The 21,183-nt window shown below is 43.6% G+C and overlaps 2 protein-coding genes across 4 annotated transcripts in view; one reads left to right on the forward strand and one right to left on the reverse strand.

The window, feature by feature from the left end:
- Positions 1-1,039: 1,039 nt before the first annotated feature.
- On the reverse strand, positions 1,040-2,019 carry cryaa (crystallin, alpha A; the record flags this gene model as incomplete). The annotated part of the gene is made up of 3 exons (XM_079185784.1): positions 1,040-1,249; positions 1,472-1,594; positions 1,822-2,019. 3 exons carry the CDS (start codon positions 2,017-2,019, stop codon positions 1,040-1,042), a joined length of 531 nt encoding a protein of 176 aa, XP_079041910.1.
- A 7,669-nt stretch (positions 2,020-9,688) lies between these two features.
- The window catches only part of dgkza (diacylglycerol kinase, zeta a), a gene marked incomplete at its 5' end in the record, with an annotated part of 77,038 nt that continues 65,543 nt past the window's right edge, over positions 9,689-21,183 (forward strand). For 2 of the 3 annotated variants that reach the window (XM_079186050.1, XM_079186051.1), the window contains 2 exons: positions 9,689-10,153; positions 10,306-10,403. In XM_079186050.1, coding sequence (XP_079042176.1) covers positions 10,046-10,153; positions 10,306-10,403 — 206 coding nt within the window. Of the gene's footprint in view, positions 10,154-10,305; positions 10,404-16,941; positions 18,159-21,183 lie in introns of those variants that run through there. The other variant, XM_079186049.1, reaches the window with a different exon arrangement.

Below are 21,183 nucleotides of genomic sequence, written 5' to 3' on the forward strand. Positions count from 1 at the left end.
AAGCAGAAACACTGCCCACGTTACAAATGTCTTTTGGCTGATCGCATGGCACTCGACCACATGACCGTACAGGTGTAAATGCACCCAAACTGCATTGAGAACAGATTGTGATCTGATTGGCCAAACGACCTTCAGAGATGCATTAATAGCAATTCAATGGCACGGTCACACATGCACTAATGCAGGTGAGTGACCGTCGCCTCCACAAGAATGTGAGAAGTGAGTTTGCTTCCCCACCGGAAGCGCATGTTCATTTGAAAGCAAATGATAATTTGGTGTTTGTGTGACCTTATAGTACAGGTTACAGCAAACACACTTTGAGCAGCTACTTTGTCAGAAATATGAGATATAAACAGACTCGTCAATAAATCTTTAATAATTCTTGTCCTGAGCAAGAAGTTTCCAGCAGCAGAACACAGTAAAGGTCTGTAGCCCTAAAGCTCTTCATCTAACACGCAAAAACATCCACCGACACAAACATCTGAGGTCATATGCTGTTACTCTAAAGTTACAATTGTACATTCTGTGACTGCTTCACAATAAAAGCCACTCCATGTTTCCTCATGTGAAGCAGCAGGAAGCGCAGGGTTAACCCAGCTGTGATCAGTCACATCACATTACCCCTGCTGCAAGGTTGCCTGTCAGTGAGTTGAAACCTGATATGAGAAGTAAAGAATCAATCCACACAGGAGTTTTATTTTGTTAATGAAACAGCTTTATTTCCTTAGTATGGACTCCATGGAACAAGGCCTAGACTACAGTACAGGGTATACTGAAGACCAGAGGAGAGGGTTCAGAGAGGCTGCACCACTGATGGAACATCTGGGACAGTCTCAACCCCACCATGAGGAGAGTGAGAGGGCTCAACAACAATGAGCAGGATGAAGACTTTTCTTTGTTAGGCTCAGAACAATGATACTAATGACAGTGTAAGAAGGATCAACAGGGGAGAGTGAAGGGAGGAGGACACAGCTGTCCATCCCAGAGCCTTCAGGGTGGGTGGGGGGGCTGAGGCTGGTCGACCCCCACCACTTGGCCTCTAGGAGGTCGCAGCGGCGTTGGGCTTGTCGTCACGGATGACGGGGACGCTGCGCTCGCTGCGGCCGGATTCGTTCCCTCCGCTGACCTTTGGTCCGGTCAGAGTCAGCAGACCGTCGGTTGACAGGGTGCAGCTGATTGCTGATTGGTCAACACTGGAGGGGAGGCGGTAGCGGCGGTGAAACTCACGAGCGATGTAACCGTGGTCGTCCTGAAAGACAGCAAGGTGAACGCCACAGTGGCAGGTCAGTCCAAGAAAAGACATTGTGTTCAGGGTGCAGTCCACTAGTTAGTTTGGTTACACTCCTGTTAGAATGTATTCTGTCTGCCTCCCATCATTACCTGAAGCCCTTCTATGTCACTGAGGGGTGTTCAAACTGTTTCATGTCTATGGTAATCTGTGCACAGCTGTGTACCAGTGATGAGGCGCTACCTGTCTCTCTCCATGCTTGCCCTGGATCTCCACATAGTCATCAGTGACCTTCACACTGAGCTCATCAGGAGAGAAGTGCTTGACGTCCAGGTAGACTGTGTACTTGTCTCTGTCAGACCTCACCTGTGGGACACAAGCACAGAGAGGCTCCATCGTATCAGAACATTGTCCACATGTACAATTGAAAAAAGTTAGCATATCAAACATAGTTCAAAGAAATGTGAAACTAATGAAAGATCAGGAAGAGTCTCATTACTATCAAACCTATCAAAGACCTTGATGTTAGCCTCTTGTCTGGAGGAAGAGGAACACATGTGGGTTCATCTAACTGTGTCTACATTCTCTGTTACCTCAGAGGTGCCGGAGTTAGAAGAATCCAGAAAGCTGCGGAACAGCGACTGTCTGTAATAGGGGCTGATGGTGGAGGTGGTGTAGGGGAAGAAGTCGTAGTCAAACATGCCCTCTCCAAAGAACTGGTCAAAGAGTCGGGCCGGGTAGACGGAGCCCAGGGCACGTCTGAACCAAGGGTGCTGGATGGCAATATCCATAGTGACTGGAGACGGTGTGGTCTAGCGTGATCCTGCTCAGCTCAGAGTCCAGCAGGTGGAGGAGGCGAGGTAACGAGAGAATGCTGCTGAACGGAGAGGAGCGAGAGTGTTTCAGGAGGGCTGGTCCTCTGCTCCACAGCTGCCTCCTCTTTATATACCTGACAGCCAGAAAGAGGGGCTTTATCCGCGATCCCTCTGGAATGGCATTATCTCATGGTGGGTTGGGCCCCGTCAGCAGAATCAGGGTCGAGGATGGGGGGGCACCGGTGGGTCCAGACCCTGGTGAGACCCGGTGCCACCAACACACCAGACACCCTGGGCTGCCAAAATAAACGCTGCTGGACGGGGAGGAGGGGGGGGGGGGCGGGGGACATGAAGAGACAATGAGGTCAGGAAGCAAACCAAAGACTGGAGGGAGTTCACCTGAGTGATCCAACATGTGATCAGTGACACGATGCTGCTGCTTTGTTCTGCCTGGGGGGTCGAACACACGGCATATTTACAGACAGTAGGCCAAACAGGGTAATATACAGATATTCTGTCGGTTCAGCCCCTCTGATATTGACCTCACGTATTTATCCGACAATGAAACTGTTTATCAAATCACAGAGAAGATGTTGGTGTGTTGGACTACAGTGAGACTCCTGTTAGGGACATGTCCTTCCTTATCATAAGTATCAAACCTTTTATTGGTCTCTGAAAAGCCAGAGCTGTCCTCTACAAGCCCCAGCATCAGGGAGACGTCCTCGGGACTGTCTGTCCAATGTCTTTCAGCTCGGGTGAGTTCAGTCCCAGCGGTGGAATGTAACTCCACTCCACTCCATTTCACTGTACTCTTTACTTCACTAGATGCTTTACAAATTAAGAAACTATTTCATAAAAGTTGAAGTCATTTTTCATGTAAAACCATCATAAACCTAATAAACAAGTGAGTACTTGCTGCTTTTCCTTTTAGTTATTTAATGATCTCAATTTACTTTGAACACTGTTGATTTGTGTGCTTTTGTTGGAATTGTTTAATAATTGTTTATTAGTATAACATTTTGTAGTTGTAATTCTTTAAGTACATCTTCCTTATTTTACTTCCACACTTTTACTAACGTATTAGAGTGTGGTATTAGTACCTTCACTTCAGTAAAGGATTTGAATTTCGGGGAGTTTGGTTCCAGATCCATCTGGACTACAGCTCTACCTCCGGCTCCTTGGCTCCACGCTCCACCTCCTCTTTAGATAAATACATAGATACATGTGAACTATTAACTAAACGTTATGTGTTTACAACATGAACACTTGTACAGTCTAATGCCACGGTGTGTAGGTCAGAGCGAAGTCTAATGCAAAGACCAGAGTCCCTTCCCATGCCTGTTGTTTCACCACCGGTGGCTTCCCGCCACCTGCATTAGTCTAATCCCACCGGGCTTTGGCCAGCCAGCACAGAGGCTTAGCCGCTCCATGCACCCGCAGCCAAGAGCAACTGGGCCGGCCAGCCGGGGTCGAGCTGTTTCAGGGGCGGTTTGGGGAGCTTGTCGGGTTTGGGGTTACTGCTGCAGACCGGACTTAGACGCTGTTAGGCTGGCTGCAGTTCAGCAGAGTCAGCATTCTGGGATTCATCAATGGGACAGACAATGCCTGTGTGCTCTGTTTCCACGGCTTGGAAAAGCTGTTTTGGCTAACGACCTGACGGAGGAGGGGGGGACGTGCTCAGATTCATTCATAGATTCTAAAGGACAAACATGTAGCAGACGACCTTTAACAACAAACATCTTGTTATTGGTACACCTCCCAGTAAAGGTTTGTCAAAGAAGTAGATGATATTAGTTCTGGTCTATGTCGGAACCTCGACACATGCTGATGTCCATCAGTAATCCCTCCTGTCCACACTCTTCCTGTCTCCTTTACTAATGTGGAACAGCAAATACATTGAACCACTGCGGTCAAGTGGTCCGTCATCTGCGGAACTTCGGTCACGTCAGCCGGCGTTTGAAATGTAATGCTCGTCTATTCGTGGTGTTACGGTACGGGTGCTTGGATAGCCCAAAAAGCCCGGAAATAGATCAATATTTCATCAATAATTTGTCTAATTTGATATAACAAGTCAAAAACAACGTCATTTTGTACATTAAGTGAAATACAACAATAAAATGATCTGAAATACACTGCTGTATAATCTTTAATTGAAAAAGGGTTCGAAAATTATAATATTACCTAATAATAATCTTTGATCTGTAAAAAAAAAAAATTCCTTCATTGGATAGCTAAAGTTCTGTTCACGATGACCCCATATATCTCCATGTCAAATGTAATGTAATCTTACTGGATAGTTTTTGAGAGAAGTGCATGTAAAGTTAGCTCAAATGACATTCAGATAGTCATAATTTCCCCATATTTGCCATTTTATTAAAAATAATCCTTAAGAGGTTATGTCAATATGTCACTGGATTCTTGTTTATGAAGACTCTAACTGTACCCAAGTATATTTTCATGAAATATTACTGTACAGTTTTTGAGATAAGTGCATGTAAAGTTAGCTCAAATGACATTTTGATATTCATAATTTTCCTATATTTGACATTTTATTAAAACTAATCCTTAATAGGTTATGTCAATATTTCACTGGATTCTTGTTTATGACGACCCTGGCTATGCCCAAGTATATTTTCAAGAGATATTACTGTACAGTTTTTGAGAAAAGTACATGTAAAGTTAGCTCAAATGACATTTTGATATTCATAATTTCCCCATATTTGACATTTTATTAAAACTAATCCTTAATAGGTTATGTAAATGTTTCACTGGATTCTTGTTTATGAAGACTCTCACTGTACCCATGTATATTTTCAAAAGATATTACTGTACAGTTTTTGAGAAAAGTACATGTAAAGTTAGCTGAAATGGCATTTTGATATTCATAATTTCCCTATATTTGACATTTTATTAAAACTAATCCTTAATAGGTTATGTCAATATTTCACTGGATTCTTGTTTATGACGACCCTGGCTATACCCATGTATATTTTCAAAAGATATTACTGTACAGTTTTTTAGAAAAGTACATGTAAAGTTAGCTGAAATGACATTCATTTCCCCATATTTGAACTGTTAAATAAACAATTCCTAAAAAGGTTGTAGTAAATTTTAAATGAATTTTTGCTCTAGATCACTCCGACTATGTCCTTTAAAATGTAATGTAATTTTATTGCATGTCTAATGTTTCAATTGTCTATATTGAAAATCTAATGTATCACAGACAGATACAGCTATATACAAAGAGACAAAAAACATAACATTTATTTGCACAAACAGCATCTCCATTCACAAAACAACTGTGCCATGTAAATGTTAAATAAATGTTATGTTTTTTGTCTCTTTGTATATAGCTGTATCTGTCTGTGTGGATAGGGTGGTGAAATATGTTTTGCATTTTATCTTTAAAAGTTTTTCTTTGAAACTTGACAATCAGAAAGTAAATAATATGCATGTGTTCATATACATTAGTTTTAGAACAATGCCTTTGATCACCATCTCACTAAGGAAGTAGGTAGAGGGAGGTAGAGCTACATATGTCCAAAATGACACAAAAGAACAAGGCTTACTAATGTCAATGTCTAGATTTTCAATATAGACAATTGAAACATTAGACATGCAATAAAATTACATTACATTTTAAAGGACATAGTCGGAGTGATCTAGAGCAAAAATTCATTTAAAATTTACTACAACCTTTTTAGGAATTGTTTATTTAACAGTTCAAATATGGGGAAATGAATGTCATTTGAGCTAACTTTACAGGCACTTTTCTCAAAAACTGTACAGTAATATTTCATGAAAATATACATGGGCATAGTGATGGTCTTCATAAACAAGAATCCAGTGAAATATTGACATAACCTATTAAGGATTAGTTTTAATAAAATGTCAAATATAGGGAAATTATGAATATCAAAATGTCATTTCAGCTAACTTTACATGTACTTTTCTAAAAAACTGTACAGTAATATCTCTTGAAAATATACTTGGGCATAGCCAGGGTCGTCATAAACAAGAATCCAGTGAAATATTGACATAACCTATTAAGGATTAGTTTTAATAAAATGTCAAATATAGGGAAATTATGAATATCAAAATGCCATTTCAGCTAACTTTACATGTACTTTTCTCAAAAACTGTACAGTAATATCTTTTGAAAATATACATGGGTACAGTGAGAGTCTTCATAAACAAGAATCCAGTGAAACATTTACATAACCTATTAAGGATTAGTTTTAATAAAATGTCAAATATGGGGAAATTATGAATATCAAAATGTCATTTGAGCTAACTTTACATGTACTTTTCTCAAAAACTGTACAGTAATATCTCTTGAAAATATACTTGGGTACAGTGAGAGTCTTCATAAACAAGAGTCTTGACAAATTATTGATGAATTCTGATCTATTTCTGGGCTTTTTGGGCTATCCAAGCACCCGTACCGTAACACCACGAATAGACGAGCATTTCATTTCAAACGCCGGCTGACGTGACCGAAGTTCCGCAGATGACGGACCACTTGACCGCAGTATTGAACCCAGTGACTTTAGGAACTACCCACAAACTCAGACTGCTGAATACATGATATTATATCACATTATCTGTGGCTCTGGATTCCGTCTCCCATCATGTCCAGTAGAATTACATTGGGAGAAGAGTATTATCAGTCAGTATGGACAGGAGGAACAAATAGTGATTCAAAACTGGGTCATTGTGCATGTGGCTGTGTGACTGTGCTTTGGCTTTTCTAAAGCAGGACTATTCATGAATAGATGTATATGTATTCACATCACTCTGAGTTATGCTGCCCTCTGCTGGACAGACATCACATCTCCTCCCTGATGCCAGTTAGATCCCAGAGATCAAACTGGGACACTACCAGTAGCTCTAGTATGACACACACAATGGGGTTTTAAAAACTGCCCAAAACACTATGTAACATCTGTCTCCATTAGTGATTTCATTATATATGTGAGTGTATGTATAACTTCACTCTGCTGTCAGATGGAATTACTAATGAGCAGCAGCCCTGCTGAAGAAACTCATCTCTACTGTGCCACAACCTGACTCTTAGGCCATGACAAATATGGACGAGACACAAGGGATGGTGGTAAAGTAACGCATTTATTTTAACTAAATGAAGAAGTAATTACCTTTGTGAAGTATGTCAGTCAGTAACATCAGTAATGTGAACATGGATGCATGTGTGATGAAGTGTGGGGTGTTGTCAGCAAAATCAAAGAAGACCAAACCAAAATATAACCAGTAGCCACTGGCAAAGATCACTCCAAGCATGCCCAGAGAAAGACCAGGGCAGAGCAACACTGGAGCAGGGCTTTTATGCTCCAAGACCAGGTGCTCTGCATCAGGCAATCAACTACGATGTTAGAGGCTGGGTCGTCACAACTGTTACCATGTCACAGCTCTAAGAGGACCCACATCAACTGTTACCATGTCACAGCTCTAAGAGGTCCCACATCAACTGTTATCATGTCACAGCTCTAAGAGGACCCACATCAACTGTTATCATGTAACAGCTCTAAGAGGTCCCACATCAACTGTTATCATGTCACAGCTCTAAGAGGTCCCACATCAACTGTTACCATACCACAGCTCTAAGAGGTCCCACATCAACTGTTATCATGTCACAGCTCTAAGAGGTCCCACATCAACTGTTATCATGTCACAGCTCTAAGAGGTCCCACATGAACTGTTATCATGTCACAGCTCTAAGAAGACCCACATCAACTGTTATCATGTCACAGCTCTAAGAGGTCCCACATCAACTGTTATCATGTCACAGCTCTAAGAGGTCCCACATGAACTGTTATCATGTCACAGCTCTAAGAAGACCCACATCAACTGTTACCATGTCACAGCTCTAAGAGGACCCACATCAACTGTTACCATGTCACAGCTCTAAGAAGACCCACATCAACTGTTATCATGTCACAGCTCTAAGAAGACCCACATCTACTGTTACCATGTCACAGCTCTAAGAAGACCGACATCAACTGTTACCATGTCACAGCTCTAAGAAGACCCACATCTACTGTTACCATGTCACAGCTCTAAGAGGACCCACATCAACTGTTACCATGTCACAGCTCTAAGAAGACCCACATCAACTGTTATCATGTCACAGCTCTAAGAGGTCCCACATCAACTGTTACCATACCACAGCTCTAAGAGGTCCCACATCAACTGTTATCATGTCACAGCTCTAAGAGGTCCCACATCAACTGTTATCATGTCACAGCTCTAAGAGGTCCCACATGAACTGTTATCATGTCACAGCTCTAAGAAGACCCACATCAACTGTTATCATGTCACAGCTCTAAGAGGTCCCACATCAACTGTTATCATGTCACAGCTCTAAGAGGTCCCACATCAACTGTTATCATGTCACAGCTCTAAGAGGTCCCACATGAACTGTTATCATGTCACAGCTCTAAGAAGACCCACATCAACTGTTACCATGTCACAGCTCTAAGAGGACCCACATCAACTGTTACCATGTCACAGCTCTAAGAAGACCCACATCAACTGTTATCATGTCACAGCTCTAAGAAGACCCACATCTACTGTTACCATGTCACAGCTCTAAGAAGACCGACATCAACTGTTACCATGTCACAGCTCTAAGAAGACCCACATCTACTGTTACCATGTCACAGCTCTAAGAGGACTATTCTGTTATTTGACATATTTAACTGTTCATCCCAAGTAGAAAGAAATATTTGACCTGTTGAAAATTTGATAAACAAAGACAATGTTTTCAAGTAAACATATTCCTGTGAGATATGTGGTGGTGACTGTAACAGCTGGAAGAGTGGTTCACACCTTAACCTCACAGGTTTCAAAGTGTTGGAGTCATATTTCTATTACTATTACTGCTTCTATTATTATTCTATTATATCCACTACTGCTGTTATTATTATTATAATAATTATTTCTCTATTATTAGTCTGCTATTTCTAGTGCTATTACTGTAATTTTTTGTCAGATAGATTGACTATGTTGTAATTCACTCACTATCTCACTTACTATCTCACTATCTCACTCACTATCTCACTCACTCACTATCTCACTATCTCACTCACTATCTCACTCACTATCTCACTTACTATCTCACTATCTCACTCACTATCTCACTATCTCACTCACTATCTCACTCACTCACTATCTCACTCACTATCTCACTCACTCACTCATAGACCCACACCATGAAGTAACTGTATACTATTGTATTGCACTGTATAACTTTAACCTTTATAAGACACCTGTGTATTTAATATAGTAGTTATCTGTGTATTCTGTCAAAGGATTGGCAACATGTTTTTGTTCATGCCAATAAAGCTCAATGGAATTGAATTGAAATGGAGAGACAGAGAGAGAGAGTTAGAGGGAGAGAGACACATACACACAGAGAGAGAGAGAGAGACAAACACATAGAGTGAGAGAGAGAGAGAGAGACACACAGAGTGAGAAAGAGACAGAGAGAGAAGGAGAGAGAGAGACATACAGAGAGAGAGAGAGAGCGAGAGAGCCAGAGAGAGAGATAGAGACACACACACAGTGAGAAAGAGACAGAGAGAGAAGGAGAGAGAGAGAGATACACACACAGAGTGAGAAAGAGACAGAGAGAGAAGGAGAGAGAGAGACACGCATACACAGAGAGAGAGCGAGAGCGAGAGAGAGAGAAAGAGAGAGAAAGAGAGAGAGAGAGCGAGCGAGCTCACAGCTGATTTCCTGCAACACGTAGATGGAGGACAGAGCAGATCACTGCTCATTACTGCATTAAGAGCTCATGGATGTGAAGTCCATTTGGAACAGGAGACAGGAGACAGGAGATAGGAGACAGGAGACCGAACCACCGATACAACTCTGCGGTTAGAGGCTGCTGTTGACTTCACAGCGCGGGACACAGAGACAGACAGTAAGCGGTGGAGTTCCCTCATTACAACCGGATCAGTCGTTACACGCAGAGACCGCGGGGATGATGAGACACGTGGAGCAGCCCGCCCTGGAGGACGTGGCCGAGGAGGAGGACGTGTTCACCGCGGAGCTGAGCTCCAAGAGCACGCTGGAGCCCGGCAGCTGTCAGGTATGGGTGTGTGAGTGTGTGTGCGCGTGTGTAAAGACACACTACCAGTCAACATGTGTCCCTGACTGAGGACTGGTTCAGATCCACACAGGCAGCTTGCCTTGGAGGAGAACCGATGAGAAGGAGACTTGATGTCTTTGTCTTTCTCTCAGGTAGCTGGTGAGGAGGAGGAGGAGGAGGGCCAGCTGTCGGTGTCCCAGATGGAGGCAGAGTTTGTCCAGCTGACCTTCAGGAAGCAGGTGTCCTACAGGTAGGAGACACTGAAAACAAAAGTGGAATGCGACACACTTCCTGCGAACCTGTTTTACCTGAATGTGACGTGTGTGTCACATGACGCAGTGCGTGTGCGTGTGCGTGTGTGTGTGTGTGTGTGTGTGTGTGTGTGTGTGTGTGTGTCTGTGTGTGTGTGTGTGTGTGTGGTCATGTTAACACAGCTGACCCCCATCTGTAGTGTGTGTCCACAGTGTGTGTTGTGTTTGGCTAACAGAGGTCCACGCTGTGTTGCATGCTCTTCACATGTACTACAACATGTACTTGTAGAGAAAGAGAGTACTACTCCTACAGGACTACTGCTTCTTGGTTTGGTGATGTGGGTTTCACTGAGACCACGTTACAGTAACAGGACTTTGTATCGTCAATATTAACACTGTTGCAGAAGGAAACGTTACCTTAGAAACTGTTGTCATGTGATGTAAACAGCTCCAGGCAAACCTTGTGTACCCGGATATTTCCTCTGATGACTTGTTGTCGGCAGGTCAATGCACACATGATGAAGATGATGAAGGTAAACGTCCACAGGAACTCTTCATTGGAGCATTCAGCAGTACACTACTGTACCTCACGGGTCCATCTGTATCATTCATGTTCATGTTCTAATATCTGAAGTATCGGCCCAATAACGTTCCATGTATTGACCAGTAATCCATCACAAGCTCAAACATATATGTTGTTTCTAGAGCTTTCATGAGACTGCTGGGACGGGTTCAAAGGTCACAGACCAGGGGTCAGGAGACATGAGGCCTTTCTCACATCCTCCATTCCTTTCCTCGCCTCCTCTTCACATCTTAGTTCAGGAGATTGGAGCAGAGTATGTGCATTGTGTGTCTGCTTAAAGGCACTCTCTCACACACACACACACACATACACACACACAATCCATCTTGATTACTGATTAGAACATTAACAGAAAATATGGTGATCAAACATTTCAACCAAGTATAAAACCATAATTATATTTCATATCTTTCTAAATGAATATGGGTATAATAAAGTTTTTTCTAGTGTGGGATTTGGATGGAACCTGGTCTCTGGTCTCTGGACTCTGGTCTGTGGACTCTGTGGTCTGTGGTCTGTGGACTCTGGTCTGTGTGTTCTGTGCGTTCTCTGGACTCTGTGGTCTCTGGACTCTGGTCTCTGAGGTCTGTGGTCTGTGGTCTCTGGACTCTGGTCTCTGTGGTCTCTGTGGTCTCTGTGGACTCTGGTCTCTGGCTGCAGTCTACAATATAACCATAGAAGAGAGACTTTTAAAGGAGCAGTGCGTCTGGATTAGTGACATGTAGTGGTGAGGTTACAGATTGGCCCCTCCCTTCACAAGCAGCCTTCAGGTACCCTAACAACTCCAAAGTGTCCCTCTGGAGCATGGTGGACATGGTGGACTCCATGAAGAGGACATGTGTAAATATGAAGGGCTTATTCTAAGCTCTGGTGATTATACACTACTGAAAGCATACTTATGAATATGATGTTGAACCTGAGTGCATGTGGAGCCCTGAAGGGGATCCTACATGTGAATGGATTCTGTCCTGCCCTACTTTAGGTTCAGGCCTTCACTTGTCTGATTTGAGGTGTAACGTTTGAGAAAAGGACGGATGTTTTCCATCACTGTGTTGCAGGCCAGATAGAAAGAGAAGCTTCTTATGTCACTGCCAGCATGAGGCCTAATCTCAACATAATTTAGTAATCAGTAATCCAGATGGATGGTGTGTTGGTGGGGGTGGGCAGGCTTGCACCGACTCACCACAGGGCTTATGTAAGACCACAGTCTGTGCCACTGCATCACTGCTGTCTACTTCCTCTTGTAGAAACAATAAATATTATTCATCATGATGAAATGTGTCCCACTCACTGGACCACAGCAGCAGCATGAAAGGCAGCTCGTCTCCAGTACCCGAGCTGTTTGCTCTGAATGTAATCACGGTTACCTTAATCACTGACGACGGTTATCAGAGAGGAAGGAGCCTGCAGATGGAACACATCCGCTGACACACGGTGATGAGAGTCAGACATTAGGCGCTGTCTTCCTGGTAATAAAAAAACTAATTGGAATACAATTGTGTTTGTTCTGTATAATAAGTTAACATGATTAGAAAGGGTTCATTGAATTGAAAAACCTCTGAGCAGTGTTTAGTCGTGAGAGGAGCCCTTCACCGCTCTGTGTTTCCTTCTTCAGTGAAGTCCTGGTTCTTTATTATTGTCAGGCCTCCATCAGGATCTGCTGCTGAGGCTCTGGACCATGAGTCTGGACTCCTTTCCTCTCTCGTCTGTTTGCTGTCTGTGCTATTTTCAGGACTCAGGACTCTGATGATTGAACCGATGATCAGATTGACAAGTGTTGATGCATTAAGTTGACCAGCTGAGGGGTTGGGAGGGAAGAACAATGCACCTCGTGCCTCAAGCCAGAAAGTTGCATAATGTAGCCCAAGAGAAGAGCAGATGGAAGCAGACCCAGATGGCAGAGATAGAAGTCAGAGCTCCTTCTGTTCTCAGGACTTAGTGGACTGTTGTTAGTCTTTACTTGTGGATGAGGACCTGCAGCTCTTTGGGGCCGACCGCTCAATGACGGGGACTTTCTAGTCCTCTACATGTTCATCAGAGGTAACCAGTATAAGAACAGTACACTCTGAGGGTCTTTAGTGCTGTTGGTTATTATCTCACCAGGAGGAGGATCATGGGATCAGTTGTGTGCACCTCTGTGTCTGTCCACAGCAGACTGCATCACATTGTGTGTGTCCGGTTCTGTCTGCATGCTCAAGGACTCGCCCCTTTACGGTCCTTTGGTTTTAGGCCTGGTTAAGTACCCTGGTCACCTTTTAAGTAAAAGTACTGAAACATTTCAATACTACACTCTAGTCTGTACTTGTAGTGTCCAGACGGTACACTACAAGTAGGTACAGTACAGCAGTAGTGTACTGTAGTAGTCAGACTAACATAGAGCGTGCACAAGGTGAAACGTACAAATATATATATATATATATATATATATATATATATATATATATATATATATATATATTCTTTAGCTCTTATGCATCTCTCAGATCACCTCAGTGTATCTGAACAGAGCAGAAGAGGTTAAACACCCTGGTACACTCACATTAATGATCTGAGCAACATTCATTCATACCACTTATGTGTTTATGGCTTCAACTCATAAATACATTTGTAATCCTCTGGCGTTATCGGAGCAGTTTGAACTCGTAGCTGTGAGGGAGCCTGAAAGGACCGTCGTGTAAAGGCTGTGACTTCAACAGAGAGAGGAAGTATTCCATGTCAGCAGAGAGATCACAGACGGGTAGAGTCAACATGCTGTCCCTCTTAAAGCAGTCAGTTTGGAGAGTTAAAACACACCTATATGTACACTGATTATAATATGGACCCATTCTCAGATTGACAGATTTAAATGAATTCTTTTTCATGTTCTTCACCGAGTACAAATAACAGAAAGTTGCATGTACAGATGTGACTCGACTGTGTTGATGTGTATGACCACGGGCTTCAGTTACCATCACTGCATATCCACAGTTTGGATTGCCATCATTTTGACAAGTTTACAATATTGACGTGTCCCTGTTATGAGGGGAAATGCTACTGAAAAAGATATGATCAAAGCATCCCAATGGGGGACAGTATCAGATGGTGTGGAGCCGATCCAGGATGTCCTGCTGCTGCTGCTGCTGATTGCAAACATCTGCATAACTTTATCGCTCTGGGAGGACTTTGACGACGGTCAATGTTGGCGTGCAGCCTGTGACACTGTGATGAAGCTTCACCGTGGTCATCCGTGACGGTAGACATGATTATTGGACCTGTGAGCAGTGAGCAGTCAGACTCACTAAGTAGGTTAATCAATACTGACACAGTGGACACACTACTACACCATGTTATGTGTCACTATCACACTGTGTGTGTTGCGTTCTCACTGAACAATGAATGGATTCATGAAAAGTCATTACACTTGTGATATGATGTCATGCTGTTTGTGTGTGACGTCTCTCATCAGGATCTGAGGACAATGACATGACAGTGAGCTAGTCGAGACCTTTAACAGACTGGAACATTATATAAATATATATATATATATATATATATATATATATATGGTATGGACTTTGACTCTTGCTAGCATAACGTTAGCTCCATGAGCTGAGTGGAGTAGAAAGACGTTTCTAAGGTGGTCCTATTTCCTGGAGCGGTGAACAACACAACTCTATGGGATGGTATTAGCAAACCCGTCAGGGTTACCATGGAAACAAAGCGAATGGATTGTGGAAAAACCTGAAAATATCAACGAATGGTCTTCATTTCAAGTGGCCATGGTATATCAGAGGGACAGTCCTTTTAATCCCGTTCTACATCCAGTCATCATTAGTATATTAATACTTCATATCTGCTGTAAGTGCTGGTCCTGGCTCCCGGGTGTCGTTGGCGTTAGCATGAGGCCTTCCACAGATGGAGTGGACTCAGTCAGTACTGGTGACTCATAAGCTTCTCTCTTATTCTTTTACGTGTTATATTAACATTTACCACAAGCAAAGCTTGTATTCTACCAGCTGCCCCCCTGATGCAGGGAGCTACCATACAGGGTGCTGGCCCGACCCTCGAGGGCCGAAGGAGCTGAACTCACTCCACCTACAAACCACCGCTGTCGTCTTTAAGGCCACTTACCATTGAATACGCCTCCTAGTTTAATACAAAACAGCAAAGATCAAGTATTAGTTTGTACACTATTTCATCAGTGATGTGTTATCAGATGATAACGTGGACTTACAGCTCATTAGGACAATGGCTTGCTTTGGGGTCAGGTTGGATTAATGTTTGCATTCATAATCAGAGTCTGTGATTAGAGAAACAGAGAAAATAGGCCAGCAGTGGGTGTTGGGAAGTTAAAAGGATTGTGTGTCACGCTGTCGAGAGGCATTTTATTTGTCATGGAAATACTGAGTGGGCGAAGGATGAGAGGGAACAGCGACGACAGAAAACAGGTGTGTGTGTGAGTGTTCTCTCTCCTACACACAGTATCTAGATGTACTGCCTCTCTATAACGGTCGGTACACAGTAGAGTTCAGTAACGCTGACACCAGAATCACAATAAACACCACAATCCTGAAGGAGGTCTTTGATAAAGTCACCTGGTGTGCTGTATCACTGTGAGTGTCAGTGTAGATGACATCAGCATGAAGGTCACCTAACTCTAAGGACAGGTAGCACATAGACCCAGTCAGGTGACTACTGAAGGCCTGTGGATGTGTGAATATACACTAAAGAACATAGAGCTTAAGTGACATCAGCCTGTCTGTAGTAGCTCATATTTGACACGCAGTACTTAAACGTGTACTCTGGAGGACGACTGCAGCTCTCAGTGCTAATGAAAAGTCTCCGTTGTCATCAATGACATTCATTCTTCTTACTTGATGTCATTTGTTTCATTTGTCGCCTGGTAAAAACTGGCAAGTCTGTCAGTGAGCAAGAGTTATAGAATGTAACTTTTACTCAAGTACTGTAAAAGCTGAATATTTCCCTTTATACTTCTACTCCACTTCAAGTATCTCAGCTTTAGACGGTGAGGATCTGACACAGAAAACATGGTCAGAGCGCCAGTCTGTGTGTTGATTATGTTTTATTAAGTCATGAGGATAAAGTTGCTATGGAAACATATGAAGTCAGACTGTATTTAGTGATAATTGAGCAGCTTTAATGTGTCAACATTAGAGATGGTCAGGTTTAAATGAATGTTTAAACCACGTGTTTGTAGACCAGCTGCAGCACACCACTGCCCCCGTGTGGAATAAGATGGACTAGCAGCCAGGAAGCCCTGTGACTGGAGACTGAATGCTGAAGGACACTCATGCCCTCATGTGGAGTGTGTTCACTGAGCATGAATATTCTTTATTTACATATATGTGCTCTCTAAAAGGGCTTAGAACATTATGATTTTTGGGTTGATACTGTTTGTTACACAGATTTGGTGCACGATTTAATGGTTTTTTGGACATTTCTGTAAGAATTGGATTGTTCACTGATTGGACAACAATTACTTCTGTTGTATAAACTGTCAGAAAGCCACACACACACACACACACACACACACTAGGGTCCCTATTAAGAGCAGTGTGTTTGTGTGTTTTAGACGTGGTGAACATTTCTCAGTAGTTTTCTTGCCATTATTAACTAGCAACCAACCAGCTACACTAACCAGGTCAACGGTGATCAATGGGACGTGTCGTTTCCTGCTGAATGGCCACATTAAGAACATAATGTGAACAGTCAGTCAGTCAGAGAGAGAGTTTCAGTCAGGCATGTGACAGGGCAGCTAACAGTGAGGCCCTGATTGTAGTCATTATCCACTTCCTGGTTTTAGCCGGACGGGTACTTCAGGATCAGTGTGTGTTTACCAAGGCGTGTGTGTGCAGCATGCAACTCAGTTGTGCGTGTGTGTCACATAGAGTGTAGTTAAACTAAAGAAGAGACGGGGGGGGGGGAAAGAGAGCAGGACGAGGAGAGGAAACAGTTTAAACTTAGTGAAGAAGGGACAAGAAGAAGAAGAAGAAGAAGAAGAAGAGAGGGAGGAGGAAGAAGAAGACAGAGGAGGGAAGAGCTGACGAAGAAACAAAGAAGAGAGGGAGCAGTGATTGACAGACTGGACATCTACTGCTGAGTGGACACATGGAGAGAAACACAGGGACGGATTAAGTCTGCCTCAGGACTCAACACTAATCTCTCTCCACACACACACACACACACACACACACACACACACACACCTTGTGTGTCTTGTCAAAGACCTTTGGCATGTGGATTATTGACTTTGTAGCCTCTGCAGGGCAGCCATGTTTGAAGTCCTAGTGGTAAAATCACTGAGTGTAACACTAAGAATGTCAGTCTGAGTGGAGTACTACTTAGTTTAAACCTGTCATGGCTGTAAGCACTTCATACTGATGTCTGTAGGGCTGTTGTTCTGTAGTCCTTTGAGGCGGCTTCCTGTTTGAGAAGCTGGAGTTTACCTTGGAAACGCAGTGCAGTCCTGTTAATGTTACACTTCTATAAATGGAGTGATTGTAGTACTTTAGTCTCTGTCTGGTGGTTAATGCTCATACTTCCTCCTAGGAGAACTTTAGTGAAGCAGCTGGTGTCTGGTATCGACCTACATCACATTGTTAGAGAAGATTCATCTGCAGCTTGAAAGCCTGAAGAAGCTGCAGTCAGGGTCTGATTCCTCTTCTTCATGGCACTCCTTTGAACACCAAGGCTTCCTTGGGGAATTTTTGGAACACTTAGAGTACCGTTTGGAGTCTAGCTTGAACATCACAGGGGAAATTCAGGACTTAGGTCATATAAGGACATTTAAAGACTAAAGAAATTGTATCTTATCCAGCCAAAATGGGGTCAGGGTAAGATCACAGAAAGTGAACCAGCTTGCTGTCATGGATTGTGACCCGGGAGCAGACACTGATCTTGGACACGGGGCTGGACTGGAGGCCTGTGGTGGTGCTCCTGAACGACCATGGGAAGAGACAGAAGGGGAAAGAGAAGGAGCAGCATCACTCAAAGTAAAAGGAGGTGATGGAGAGTTCAGCTCTGCATCCTCCTCCTCTAATTCCTCTCTACCCTCCTCCTCCAACCTCCCGACGTTCTTCTCCTCGCCGCCCCCAATCTGTGTGGAAGACGAGAGCGAGATGCTGACCGGCTGCTCCAAGTCTTTCACCGGACTCAAGCTGTTCACCAGGAGGTAAGACTGAGTGTGAAAGAGAGCGAAAACTGAATGTGAGATGTTTCAGAATGACAGTGGTTCACGTGAACCGGTGTAACACCTGCTACTGACCAGCAGGTGGAGCCACCGATGTAGAGCCACTACAGATGTGTAGTCACATTAGGGCAGCAGTGTGTCCACCTTTAGACACACTGCTGCAGACCCTCTTCATTTCAACATTCATTCATCATAACTCCATCTCCAACATGACATCACACACCTGTAGTATGGGAGCCTGTAGTGTGTAGCCTGTAGTATCGGAGCCTGTAGTATCGGAGCCTGTAGTATCGGAGCCTATAGTGTGTAGCCTGTAGTATTGGAGCCTGTAGTATCGGAGCCTATAGTGTGTAGCCTGTAGTATTGGAGCCTGTAGTATCGGAGCCTGTAATACGGGAGCCTGTAGTGTGTAGCCTGTAGTGTGTAGCCTGTAGTATCGGAGCCTGTAGTACGGGAGCCTGTAGTGTGTAGCCTGTAGTATCGGAGCCTGTAATACGGGAGCCTGTAGTGTGTAGCCTGTAGTGTGTAGCCTGTAGTATCGGAGCCTGTAGTGTGTAGCCTGTAGTATCGAAGCCTGTAGTGTGTAGCCTGTAGTATTGGAGCCTGTAGTGTGTAGCCTGTAGTATTGGTGCCTGTAGTGTGTAGCCTGTAGTATCGGAGCCTGTAGTACGGGAGCCTGTAGTGTGTAGCCTGTAGTATTGGAGCCTGTAGTGTGTAGCCTGTAGTATTGGAGCCTGTAGTGTGTAGCCTGTAGTATCGGAGCCTGTAGTATGGGAGCCTGTAGTACGGGAGCCTGTAGTGCGTAGCCTGTAGTACGGGAGCCTGTAGTGTGTAGCCTGTAGTACGGGAGCCTGTAGTGTGTAGCCTGTAGTACGGGAGCCTGTAGTGTGTAGCCTGTAGTACGGGAGCCTGTAGTGTGTAGCCTGTAGTATGGGAGCCTGTAGTATGGAGCCTGTAGCCTGTAGTACGGGAGCCTGTAGTATGGAGCCTGTAGTATGGGAGGGAGCCTGTAGCCTGTAGTACGGGAGCCTGTAGTATGGAGCCTGTAGTATGGGAGCCTGTAGCCTGTAGTACGGGAGCTTGTAGTGTGTAGCCTGTAGTAAGGGAGCCTGTAGTGTGTAGCCTGTAGTACGGGAGCCTGTAGTGTGGAGCCTGTAGTAAGGGAGCCTGTAGTGTGTAGCCTGTAGTACGGGAGCTTGTAGTGTGTAGCCTGTAGTAAGGGAGCCTGTAGTGTGTAGCCTGTAGTACGGGAGCCTGTAGTATGGAGCCTGTAGTATGGGAGCCTGTAGCCTGTAGTACGGGAGCTTGTAGTGTGTAGCCTGTAGTAAGGGAGCCTGTAGTGTGTAGCCTGTAGTACGGGAGCCTGTAGTGTGGAGCCTGTAGTATGGGAGCCTGTAGCCTGTAGTACGGGAGCCTGTAGTATGGAGCCTGTAGTACAGCTGGAATACTTGTCGGTGGCCACACATTACACATTGCACCTTTTAATTCACATATCTAATTTATGTAATTCAGATTTAAGCAGTTTGCTGTGGAAAGGGGGCGTTGCCTAACTCACAATCTCTCTTATCTTCCTTTGACCTTTTCAGTTTCCTCTTTTTCTTCTGAGTGAACATTTTCTCACTCCTTTTAGCTCAGCTGGTCAAAGAAGTACTCTGCATTCTCTGTCTGTCTGTCTCTGTCTGTCTGTCTGTCTGTCTGTCTCTCTCTCTCTATCTCTATCTCTATCTCTATCTCTATCTCTATCTCTCTCTATCTCTATCTCTCTCTATCTCTCTCTCTCTCTCCACACCGGGTGGTGACTCCCCCTCCCTCTCTATTTCTCCCCCTCCCCCCCTCCCCCCCTCCCTCTCTCTCGCTCTGCTGCACATTTAACACAGTTTAGTATTCGCTCTGAAGACAGACAGATAGAAGAGAGAAACGAGTGAAGTGTGGATGGATAACTTTCTCCTCCTTTTTCAGGTTGGCTCCTATTTTATTCTTTGTTTTGTTTACTATTTATGAGGATAAAGAATATGACGTAGGCTTTATTTAACATTCTTAAAATGTGGATTTTAACAAGGAAACTAAAGCAAACTAAAGTGAAGGTGAAGTCGGTCAGGTTGTTGATGCAGTGCTGTGTTCAGTCTACTCAGATATCAGGGGACAGAACAAGCTGATGAGGAACCTCCATCATAAATAAGGCTATATATATTTTTTCTATTTATACTGTGTGAATATGAATCAGATGCTGCCTCAGTGTTTCCGACAGCTTAGCTTTGAGCTTTTAGTACTGTCTCAAACAAAGTCACTTGTTTATTATGACATTTCTACTAAAATGCACGACTGTTTCTGAATATGGAACGATACCTGCAGACATTTCAAACTTTGAAAGACTATGTGAAAAGCTGAGCAACTTTGTGAAGTGTTGCGTCACAGTAAGAGGGTTCTAGGCTTGAACCACATTCCTTAATGGATGCAGTGCAGGTTTGAATAAGTCAAGTCAAGTTAATAATTATTTGAGCTAAGCTAAACATGTCCTGGACCTGTCTATGTACTGAGACATTGGAACTAGCAGCTGTGTGTAATGATCCTGAACAAACCTTCTTTTGAGAAGCTGCATTGTCTTTCATCTGCCCCCGATTGTTCAATTTCAAAACATTTGGGGACAGCTTACAACAGCTTGATTAAAAATATCTACAAATTTTGGTGATGTTTAGACAAACTGTCATTGATTTATGACCATTGTGCATTTGTAGCGCCCCTAGTGGATTGAAGTGAAACGTTCATGGTGTTTCAGGTACTCTCGTGAACATTTTCTGCAGGATTCATGATGATTGGCCCAACGCTTGTTGACTTTGAGCCACACCCCTTTCAAGTTCATTGGTAAAAAAACAGATATCGACAAGCTTTATGCAACGTTTGATGCGCTTGATCCAATAATGTTTCCAGGACCGTCACATCGGAACAGGAAACACTCCCCCAAAAAAACCTTTAACGGGGAGAAAAGAGGGAGAAACCTCAGAGAGCA

The sequence above is a fragment of the Pholis gunnellus genome (assembly GCF_910591455.1).
Source record: "Pholis gunnellus genome assembly, chromosome: 24".
NCBI lineage: Eukaryota > Metazoa > Chordata > Actinopteri > Perciformes > Pholidae > Pholis > Pholis gunnellus.